Source organism: Lotus japonicus, chromosome 1 (genome assembly GCF_012489685.1).
Source record: "Lotus japonicus ecotype B-129 chromosome 1, LjGifu_v1.2".
NCBI lineage: Eukaryota > Viridiplantae > Streptophyta > Magnoliopsida > Fabales > Fabaceae > Lotus > Lotus japonicus.
In genome coordinates, this window is record NC_080041.1 from 4,737,178 (window position 1) to 4,749,113 (window position 11,936).

Here is an 11,936-nt window from a genome sequence, read left to right on the forward strand (position 1 = left end):
CACACATCAATTTCTCTTCCATATAAATTCCACTTCCTATCTCTCTCTTCTATTTTGATCACACCATCTATGATATCTCTAATTTCTCTCTAATCTATCTCTATCTCTATCTCTCTCAAAAAGTATAGATGTAATAAGTGTGCAAGGGTTATTATTCATAAAGTAATTATGACACCTATAGAATCAGCTTCTCTTACTACCCTTTTGAATCTCAAAAACTTACTCGCATAAACTTCTTATTTTGACTGGAGAATCAATCATATAAGGGTTCCCAAACGTACGTCATGATATTTTAAAGAATCAGTAGGATAGCATAAAATACAGTGGCAAGACAACAAAATTCCTAGACACCTAAAGAGTACTAACACCAGATATATATACATCCCATTTTTCTTTCTGTATCTCTCTTCCCCTCATGCCATATCATATATCCCTTCTCTTCCTTTTGCAATCTACTACACCTAAAAGGGTGTCTACAAAATATTTTCCAAACAACTTTTGAGTGAAGGGAAAGATATGAACCCTGCATCATGGTTTTCCTAACAGGGTTTTTGGCTAATTTCAAGATAAAAGTCCAACTCATTGATAAAATTAGATTTCGTAAATAATGTGACATCTTTCCCACACCCCACATAATCTCATATAAATATAAATTACAAAGTAGATAGAGCCAACTCAAATAAAGCCATCCATACTTCCAAAATCTGAAAAAGCACTCTAATAACTAGTTGCTTTCCTGACCTAGTTAGCCTACTATTCCTTGCCAATTAAGACACCAGAATACAACACCAACTTACTCAAAACATCAATGGAACCATTCACATGAATCCCATCAGATCCACTACAAATTGACAAGAGTTCCAACTTCCAAACAATGACCTAGCATGTAATGTACCTAGAAACATGGTGAAACTTAAAGTAGATAAAAGGATGGTACAGTAGTTAGGAGCTCTTGTGCTATAACTGCAAGCACATGATTGGTGTGACATTGTTATTAACCAATCTCCCAACTACACAACCTCATGCCATGCAGTCAGATAAGGTGAAGAATTCTTTGAAACAAAATCTCTTGAAACAAAAGAAAATGCCCGAGTCTCTCTGCAGTTTACCCATGAGAACAAAACCGCAAACAACCCTTCTCAAATCAGAAGAATTTGCTTTATCCTCAACACCAGCCACAGAAAGCATGCATAAATCCACTACCCTTGACCCAAAGGAGATAGCTGGATTTCCTCCGGTAGAAATAGGCACCCGGGGCACAGTTGCGTCGCTCATAATGCAAGAGATTGAGTACTTAAGCCGGATTGAATTAAATTCCCAAGACAGGCCACATAGGAACAAGTCCAAAATCACAGATGTTGGTTCCTCTATCAGCACAACTTCAAGATGCACCATTGCATCCACAGCAGAAAATACAAAGAAAAAGCGCGGAAGTAGCAAGCTCCTACCAAGCATGTGCTCTATGGTGGATGTATCAGACCAGGGTAGGCCAAATGGGACTTCATCTTTCAGTTATAGGAACCTGAGGTCTGATACAAAAAATTTCCATGTTTAGATAATGCTCTCAGAGAGCTTTGAGAAACCGAGCTTCTTAAGACGACTCGTTAAAGGGGTAGCCCAAGCCTTCTCTGCCTTCCCACATTTTATGTCCACAACTTCAACAATGTTAGGTATCTTTTTATTATTTTTCTCAATGACTGGACTTCTGTCAAAGTTATCAGAACCAAGCATGGGTGTTCTATGGGTTTTTCTGCCATTAGCTTTTGTTTTCTGGGACATCACATCCCCAGTGATTCTATGGTTTGTAGTACTTTTACTGCTTCTGCTGCTGCTACTGGCTTCATCTGATGATTTTCTTGGTTGTAGTCTTTTTGGGATTGTACTTGTACTACTACAGGGAACAGAAACTGGAAGTGTTCTAGGTTTACTTCTTGAAGTTGAAGGTACCTGCTTATGTGGTATAGAAGAGATTTGATCCAATTCTCTTGTCATTAAGGAACTGATTGTTCCAGTGGTCCCAAGCTTGATGGATCCTCCTCCACCCTTAATACCTTCAAGTCTCTGAGCCATGATGCTCCTATTACCTCAAATCAAAGATCCAAATATTCGAGTCTTCGAGATGGACGCTCCCAGCAGAGTTATTCAATTACCTGTACATTAGTGTCACCCAATGATTTGAGATATAAAGCCATAAATTTCTTCGTGCATGTTTTGAAACAAGATGTATGATCACATTTAAAGCTGAAATCAATTATGAGAGAAGCTTCGGTGACTATGAGTAGCTTCTGTGTGCTCGAACTGATTCTGAGACTTGAGAGAAAAAAGTTGATCCAAAATATGCTATTACAAAACTAGTTGGCAGTTTTGTCTTCCGTTATCTAGTTAGTATTGAAAATAAAGAAAGAGGACCAAATCAAACAAACAGAAGAACAGCAATTCTGAAATAGTTCAAAATAGCAATCCCCACCAAGCTTCTAGAAATTTTATCCTACAAAACAAGGATACCCATTTTCCAAACCAAAACTAGTTGCAGGAGGATGGTAAAAAACCTTGATTCATGTTGGTTAAATCGAAAAATGCGGGTCACCGAGTCGGAAAAATTATAGACTATGGACCATGATCTCAAAATTTCTCTTTCTCTCTGTATGCCATGAGGTAGCAACCACATATCATGAATTCAGGATGAGAACAGAATGTCAACTCAACTCAGCTATAATCATCTCACATGATACTGTGTCTATGAAAAAACCAAAATTACAACCAAATCAAAATGGTTATGATGAAGCAGAACAAAATCTGAAACACTATGTCACTATCCACATTAGCAGAATCCATAGAAGGGTGAAACAAAACCAGCTTCCTCAAAAGACAGTTAAATCAAAGTAAGAATCAATTTTTTTGACAATTCAAAGAAGCATACACAGAATTACCAACAGAAAATCAATGATTTAGCTTGAACAAAAAAGAAACAAAAAGGCATTGACTTTCAATTCAATCAAATTGTCTTACATTCATAGATTAGTAAAACTACAATGCAGAGTTGCAGAATTAAAAAAGACACAGACTTTCGAGTTTGGATCCACAAGGGTAACACAGATAAGATCAAAATCGATTGGAAGCAGAGATGGGTATCATACCTCTGCGCGTTTGGAAATTGTAGATTTGTAACAGAACCAGTACACAGTTAGGCACCATTTATTTATTTATTTAAAATTTTATTTTTTATTTTTATTTTTTGATAAATAATTTTATTTTTTTATTGTTTGTGAGATTAAATTCTTGGAAAATGAAACTTTGTTTTTGAATGCAGGCAACTTGTTTGACAAAATGATCTTCTATTCTAGAAAAACATGACACATTTTAGCCCATATTTAAAGGTACACTTTCTGTCTGCGTGTCTTGTTGTGGAGCGTGCGGTTCCACTGATGTGGAAAAGTTAATTTTCTCACCAAATATTCACACACAATTGAATAAAGAAATCAATTCATAATCATGAACAATAATAAAGACTGGTAGGAAATTGGAATGCAGTTACTCATTACTAGTAGTACTTTCTTTCATTGTCATTGGCTTTGTGATTATTGATCACTTTTATAGAAATTGGTGGGAGTAGATCTCAATGGGGACACTCAATTTTAAATAGAAATAAAAGAATGGGTGGAAGATATGATTGATGAAAGGGAAAGAGAAAATAAAAACTCACATGTTCATTTTCTTAATATTTATTAATTTGATAACTTACATTTTGAATTTTCATTGTATTAGTAAGTGGAGGAATCAACTTGCACTTGTGTAAGACTTTAGTAATCTTACATCATCAATAACTTTATATAGCTTTTTTTTTGCGAATCCAACATTTGAATTATAGTTTTCCATCATCCTCCTCATTTGTTTTATTTTTTTGTAAATTTAAGTAACTATAATCAGGACATCCTTATTTTCATATATTTTGAAGTGTTTATGTGAGGCTAATCTTAGCATATCTTGATAACAGAGTTAAAAAATTTGGATTAATGTAAAATTTACATAGTATAATCTGTGATTATGGCTTTCAATCCAACCGTGGATTTCAGGACAAAATTATTGAATGGCGTAAGACTACCGGTGTAATTTTTTTTTTTTTTGAAGTTTAAAAAAAAAATTGAAACTTTCTTAATTGTTAATTTTGAAACTTGCTTATATGTAAATTAAATATTTTATTGTGAAATTACTTAATGATATTGTTTTTATTTCGGTAGAGTTCATAGTGAAAACATTTTACACAAACAATAGATTAAGTTTAAACTATCATGACTTTAATAAAAAAAGAAAAGGTTAAATGAGATCAATAGAAATTCAAGAATTCTCACTTCATCATATTCTTTATATACATTCCAGATCAAGTTTGCATCAAGCTAAAAGATGCAAGGCATGAAAACCTGCCAAGTAACGCAGTAAACAACCAAGGCCAGTGGTTTTGTTTTGGCCTTTTGCTGCATCCTGATTCAATATATATGGATTTCCATTGAACCACAAAATCTTACTTCTCTGATTATGCCTAGGATATATGAAATCACAACAAACTCCCTTAAATGCACTATGCTTTGGTATTATTACGAAAGCATTCCAAAACCTCTATAGAATCAAGCACATAATACTTAAGGCATTGATGTTGCCTTGACAAAACAAGCACCAAGGTTGCACCCTCTTTTAATTGCAATCAGATAGCATCTCCCAAATACAGCCATGACTTTTCATGCTGTATATCTTAGTGTATGTTAGTATCCGCGTCCATAGTTTACATATGTACATTTTTTCAAAACCTTTATATCATAGTTTTGGCAATTACGCACGTCTGGAGCAACGGTAACACGGTTCCAAACCCACCCTTAAGTACCTACTACTTTCCAGAGTACCAGTTTTTAGCACACTTGGCATCAACAGAGAGATCAACATTAAGAATATTCTTGCCATAAAAGGGTTTGGACATGCACTCAACAACTATAGACTTTGCAACCTCAGCTGATTCAGTTGGTCCTTCCAATATGACTTCATCATGAACCTGCTTTGTCATATCAAAAAGTCTTAACAAGATTATCACGGAAGCATGTCAAAGATATCCAAAAACATTCAGATTTCAAATATCCTGAATATCAGAAAATAGCAACTAAACTTGAGAGCAAATTCAGTCTCCTCAAAGCAGTAAAGAGTCAGTTCATCCACTCTCACAATGTGACAATTATTCTCTTTTTTCGATTTTTTTAAAAACTAAAATTAGAAATAACTTACCAGCTAGCCAGCTACCATACAGGTCAGGTATCTTGCTTAAAGATGGAAGAGTATGTACTACAAGAATACATAGATGTGTGTGTTTGACACACACAGAGTATCACAAGAGCGTGAGCACATGAGCACTACAACAAAAAGGCTTTTTACTGGCAATAAATATATCCTTTAGCGGCAATAAAAATGGCCGCAATTGCTTTTACCGGCAAACGCGACTTCGCCGGTGCATCGGGGGTCGGCAAAGGCTTTGCCGGCGCTTTTACCGTGCGCCGGTAAAGGCGTAAAAATGGCCGGGAAAAGCAGTCATCATTTAGCGGCCATAATTTCCGGCATTAACTATTGCTGCCAAATATGAGGCTTTTTAATACAAATTTTGGCGGTTCCAAACCGCCAGAAATTAGTTTCTTAGCTGCCAAAAAATAGAGCTTACAAATCAAATCTACTTGCATAAAACTTACACTAGCGCTAATGCTCTTACCACTGAATTCATTACCTTGTATAATATAGTTTCAGAACTAAAGTAGCAGAAAACCATGGAAGTATGAACACTAATGACTAAAATACTCTACAAATCAGATTTTAAACCAATTCATCATTTACCAACACCAAACAAGTTAGGAAACATTAATGTCAAACAGCGGCAAAGCATCACAGTTTTACAATTTAAGACACCTTATCATTTTAATTTCACCTCAAATTGCGGAAGGTTTAACTCTTAAATAGGTAGTGTGCATCATGATCATCTAAAAGTCAATCCATGAAGATGTCATACTCACAATTAATATACATCATGATCATGTCATTATAACATATGGAAACTGAATTAACAGCAATCATTTTACGATAACTATGATACCGAAAACATACCTTTGTGTCCCTAAGAAGTGAAAAACAACAAGATTATCTAAAAATAAATTTATGACAAACAGGTAAAGGAAAACCCAGGTGAAAACAGCTTCAAAATCTGCTTATAGTTTAAATTTTCACAGTTACCTTCAAAAGCTTATAAATTTAAATCTCCAGCACTTTATGTCAAGCACTCAAGCTTTACTTTTATGAAGATGCTACACAGATACTGCCAAAAAAAAGAGCAAAGGTCATAAAACCATAACATAAGCTAGCATGCCAGAAAGCACACACTTATAAGTCTCATGTATAAGAATACAATGTGTGAGCATATATTATCCATCATTCAAATTACTTCAAACAAATTGATAGTTAATAAATATCGTGTCATCTACCCAAAGAAAATGTCAAAGGAGAGAAGTATTTCTTTCTACTTCACAATATGAGAATTTAGCACAAAACAAATTACCAAGCCAGCTATGTAGTTTTCACAAAAGGAGAAGGAGAAATAAAGGTTACTTACTTGAGAAGTAATTTTCTTGGTGATTACAATTCAGGAACAAGACAACAAATTTTCATTTCCCTGGTTCAGTGATTAAAAACGAACCTACCGTTGGCCAGGCAACCATAAGCCACATAAAAAATGATAATACTAGAACACACACTTACGCTTACCTTGATAGTATGTTGGGAGACATGTTTGCAACCTGGCATTGAAGCTCAACACGATTTTCTTGGTGGATTTTGCCTAAATAATAGACAAAAAAGATTGAGCGCTTGAGCAATGCCAATCACCAATCAACTTTAACAAAAATCACAGTAACCCTTTAGAGATGCACACTTGCTTATACAAGTAGTGAGTTCAATCTAAATGAATAAGAACAACAGCCACACAGTAGCAAAGTAATTCTTACTTGTTCATAGTGTTTAAAGGCATAACCAATAAAGAGTTTCATATTATTAAACAACCTGTAAACAATAAAAGATAGAGATAGGAAGTTAGAGTGGAGATTTCAGATTAAAAAACTTACCTTCCAGATTGGCTTCAGATATACAATAAAAAACATATCACACAAGGCTAATTGTTGTTCATGCAATAAACGAACTTGGGAAAGCAAAGCAGGATAGAATGCAAAAAACCCAAAACTACTTTCTTCCCCAGTATTCTTTCTTTCCCCATTGGAAATTACCTTTCATATTCCCAGCAACTCGGCCAAAAGAACCCAAAACTCAGCATCACCTGCATTGTCAAACTCTGAACAAATCAACCTTAATGGAGAACAAATGAAAGATTCAAAATCAAGAGGTGACAGAAACAAAGGAACCCAGCCTGTGTTCCAACATAATGTTCCTGACCCAGCCACTACCCTTCTAAAGGGTTTGAAAAAAAAAAGTGAAAAGTAAAAAGCCAGCTGCAAGCCCAAACCCTCGGGAAGGCACAAGTAAATGCAAATGGATAATAGATAAAAGACACACAAATCTAAAAGTTTCAAACAATTTAAACTTTGTTAGGTGTTATAATATAAATATGCTGCACAAACTAGCTAATTTTGCATCCATCAGCTTCAGGCTCCTTCATAGTCCTCACATTTCATCACCATTCCATCGGCTTAAGCTTATATTACTAAAGACTGTTTCTTTTATATCATGTATTGTAATCAAGTCAAGTTCATTCTTAATTTTAAACACCTGTCTATTTGGCAATTGACTCTCATAAGTGGAAATACAGTGGCACACAGGACAAAATACAAAAAACTTCAAATATCATAAAAAAGGAGTAAGATAAAAGATGAATTTCAAATACCTCCATCAAGAGCACCAGCTGCGGCGCACATTTTTTTACTTGATTCACGGAAAGCTCGTAGGCGTTCATATCCCTTGAAGGCTTGAACACGCCACTCATTGTGTCCCACTGAAACCTTCTGCTCCCTTTGCTCAATACACAATCAACAAGAAAAATTCAATGCTGCACAAAGTCACAAAAGAAATATCGAATTCAGAAAAAGGAAAGCAGAATCTAGAACATTTTGATAATAATTAGCCATCGATCAAGCCCTAATTGTGGGACACAATAAGGATAGGTCGCACATTTTCAATTTGAACAAATTTGACAAGAACCAATAGTTCCAAGTTTATCAACGAAAATCAAAGAGAAGAATAATGAATAGAAACCTGGAATCCCCAAATTGAAGAAAACAAATTTATCTAACTGAAGAGAAAAAGGTAATCGAAGTTGATATACTAAAATAGGTTTAGAATCAGATAACAGGGTTATGCATCAAAATTTTAGCTAACTGGAATCCCAAAATTGAATGAAACTCCTTTCTCCTACCTCGGTGAAGCTTGCAGTCACAGGGGGAAGATGTGCTTCTGCTTCGACTAGCTGCTATTACCGTTGCAATGGGAGCAAACAACACGAGGTGGTTTTCAATTACCTACACATCAAGAACAAAAGGAGTGAAGAGATTGAAAGAGAGTGAGAGAAGAGATCTTTCACTTTCTCGGGAAAATGGAGAATTCAATCATTTCCTGCACTATGCGCGATCCCAATTTGGCTCGCCGTCAAGATCGGTGGACACCACTCCGCTTCCTCTGGACGGCACTGCTAGGGTTCGACGCCGCCGCCTCTGGTTCACCTTCGCCGCCTCTCCGCTTCTCTCACAGCACGAAGAAAAAGGCTCCGCAATCAGATAAAAAAGGTTAACGAAAAGAGAAAAAAGTGGTAAAGTAGTTATAACGCGAAGTTACAATTTTTAGTAGCAATTGTCATAATTGCAGGTATTCATCAATTAATTGCCACAAATTTTTTAACCTTTCAAGTAAGTTGCCAGCAATAGCGTTATTGCTGCTAAAAATTAGTCGCTAAAGACCATTTTTGTTGTAGTGGAGAAAAGCTAATATTGACCATTTAATTTTATATGGATGCTTAAATTGAATGGTCAAGATTAAATTTCGATGAAACCAATCCTGACCATCTATGTATGGTTGTATAGTCAATTCCCACTCCATCTTACCTCTCAGTTGATACACCCCTTATATAATACACCAACAAAAGTGAGCAAGGAAATTGAAAAGAGCAGAAATTGAGGCATAAAATTACCTGTAGAAGTAATTTCCACCCAAGCTCCTTTAACCGTTTATTATTAGAAATTTGTAACATGGCACACATGGCAACATCAGCAGCACTACCCTGTTGCATTCTACAAATCAGAAACCCATAAAAGAAAGGTTTGCATGAACTAATGGCATCTCAACTGAAAGGACCAGGTTACTATAAGATAAACGAAGTGAATCCTAAACTTTGGATCATATAGGAATTGTCAAGTTTTAGTGCGTGTTTGGAAATTCTTTTACAAGTAGCTTCTTGGTGCCAGAACTGGTTTTAAAAAAAGAAGCTGATCCAAACACACACTTAAATGACAAGGTCTCACTATTCACTGTTGTCCTTAAAAGGGATAAGTGCCAAAAATGTAACTGATTATATATAGTACACCTACTCTATTATGAGTTTTTCATCTTTCTTGTGGTTGGATAAACAATTGTGTGCACTGCACTGTAAGGTGATCCTATAGACTGTGTAGTGATAGTTTGATGAACACGGGGGGGGGAACATGTTATAGTATTAGTCTATTTGAAAGATTAATGACCTGCACTGGAGTATTAATAGCAGCTCGCTCAATGTGACCTTGCTGGTAGGTGTTAGCTTGGGCCATCAAAGGGAACCTCCGGGCTCGCCCTAGCAATGTGTGAACACAATGAAACTCGCGAGCTTCTTTTTTACGCTCCTCTTGCCATTGCAAAACTTCTTTTCTGTCGTTGTACCAAAGGTCAACTGTTTTCTTAGCTTCTTTCACAGAAACCTGAGAGAAAAACATATGTGACCCTTTTTTGGACAAGCAAATAATAAACCATGCACCTTACAACCTCTATAAATCCCTCATCACAAGTAATTGAATTACCTTCCAATCCCTGGAAAGCCCCACTGGAGTCTTCCCATATGCAATTGAGAAGTTAAGCATTTTAGCTTTTCTTCTTTCAGAACCAAAGGCATCCTGTAATTCAGTGGAAAGAAGTACAAAATAGAATCATGACCAAATTATGGAACAGATGGTTATAATGGTAAAAACTGCTAATGCAAGCTTTCCATATTTTGTGGGAAGGGCATCACCTTAACAAGCTTACCTAGGCCTATAATATTTGATTTATTTTTATTAATATGCATAAACATTATTAAATACATTAGACATTTACAAACTCAATTAACTTCCATACATATTTGGAAGCCCATCATAAATTAAATACATTATAGATTTACAAACTCAATTAGCTTTCATACATATTTCGAAGCCCATCATAAATAAAATGCAATCCCCCTATGAGTGCAACATTCAATGTTTCCCGCTTAACAGAGTATTCCAATGTGCAGTAGCTCTACTGTAATTCTATTGAAGAATTCATAAGCTCAGGGTCTTTGTTCTAATTTTTAATAAAGTATCTTTATTGTATTTGCATTTGATGGAAGCAATGCAAGCACTCTGGAGCTCACTATATCTGATGCTATCAGTTACAACTTACAAGGCATACCAAACTAAAGAGAGAGCCAATACTTGCACACAATTTAAAGCAAAGATTATTTACTATCATCAGCAGACAATTTACCTTCAATAGAGGAACTGGAGGTTTATCTTCACCAGGCTGAGGATGCCATTCAAGAAGCACATGTTTCTTCTCAACTGCTTCACGAATATATGGGTACATATTCATTGCAGTTCTTGAATGGAAATCTCCCCCAGCTTTAAAGGCATCCAACATGCTCTTACAGCTGGCAAGATGTGCAAGAATCCTAAGTTCCAGCTGTAGCAATACATAACATTGTTATTAACAGAATGAAATTTGTAGGAAATAGCTCAAATATTCAACCATATAAACTACTAACCTGCCCATAATCAGCAACTATAAGAGAATTCCACTACAGAAAAAAAGGCATTTTGCGGCGTTTCTGGAAGCATTTTGCGGCGGTTAAAACCGCCGCAAAATGTATAATGAGGCGTTTCCTTGAGCGCCGCAGTTACGAGCGTCGGGGGCCGTTCTGCGGCGCTTATATGCAAGCGTTGGAATAACCGCCGCAGAATATAGCGGCGCTTAAAAGCGCCGCAGATTCGGTAATTCATTCTGCCTCTTTTTTGCGGCGGTTTCTAACCGCTGCAAAGTTCTACAATGATTTTTAAAATATCTTCTATTTAATTACATTGAATTGCGTAAAATCGTTTTTCAATTTTTTTTAAAAGTCAAATTATATATTCAATCAATAAATAAAATGAAGAAAATGCACAAGAAATGCCTAAACATATAGAATTAATAAAAAAAGATAATTTTTAAATATTGAGACGCCAAAAGAGTAATGTAAATTAGTATACACACCCGGTCCTTACAAAATTGATCATATACACAGGGGTAGTGCAGAGTAAAATACAGGGACATCTTTATAGTAAAATATACCAGGTTATCTTTCATCCATGGTTGATTCAATAAGTGCAGCTTCTTCTTCCTGCAGGGGCACAAAATAAAATGGAAATGAGCATGGTGAAACTTAGGGCCTGTTTGATTGTGTTTTCTATTTTTTGTTTTCAAAAACTATTTTGTAAAACCATTTTGTAAAACAGTTTTTCAAAACAAAACAAAGATAAAACTTGTTTGGCAATAGTAATTTGGAAACCGTTTTATAGGAAAGAAAACAAAAAAACGTGTTTGATATACTTGTTTCAAAATCTTGTTTTGAAAAAAAAAAAAGGAAAGTTCGCTTGGTTTTTTCAACAGCTCTGATT

At 35.5% G+C, this 11,936-nt stretch overlaps 2 protein-coding genes across 4 annotated transcripts; both read right to left on the minus strand.

Annotated features, from left to right (window-relative positions):
* Positions 1 to 617: 617 nt before the first annotated feature.
* Positions 618 to 3,275, minus strand: LOC130733159 (uncharacterized). Of its 3 annotated transcripts, none has more exons than XM_057585260.1 (2): positions 3,138 to 3,275; positions 618 to 2,150 (listed from the first exon to the last, which is right to left on the minus strand). In XM_057585260.1, the coding sequence occupies exon 2, from the start codon at positions 2,068 to 2,070 to the stop codon at positions 1,552 to 1,554; it is 519 nt and encodes a 172-aa protein (XP_057441243.1). In that variant the 5' UTR covers positions 2,071 to 2,150; positions 3,138 to 3,275; the 3' UTR covers positions 618 to 1,551. The 3 variants fall into 3 exon arrangements, with proteins under 3 accessions (XP_057441243.1, XP_057441244.1, XP_057441245.1); XM_057585261.1 differs by lacking the exon at positions 3,138 to 3,275 and adding an exon at positions 3,010 to 3,129; XM_057585262.1 differs by lacking the exon at positions 3,138 to 3,275 and adding an exon at positions 2,550 to 2,997.
* A 1,059-nt stretch (positions 3,276 to 4,334) lies between these two features.
* On the minus strand, positions 4,335 to 11,282 carry LOC130746025 (DNA polymerase I A, chloroplastic/mitochondrial-like). Its single transcript, XM_057598560.1, has 7 exons — positions 11,184 to 11,282; positions 11,048 to 11,080; positions 10,771 to 10,965; positions 10,071 to 10,163; positions 9,759 to 9,971; positions 9,212 to 9,301; positions 4,335 to 5,041 (listed from the first exon to the last, which is right to left on the minus strand). Exons 1-7 carry the CDS (start codon positions 11,280 to 11,282, stop codon positions 4,880 to 4,882), a joined length of 885 nt encoding a protein of 294 aa, XP_057454543.1. The 3' UTR covers positions 4,335 to 4,879.
* Between the last annotated feature and the right edge of the window lie 654 nt (positions 11,283 to 11,936).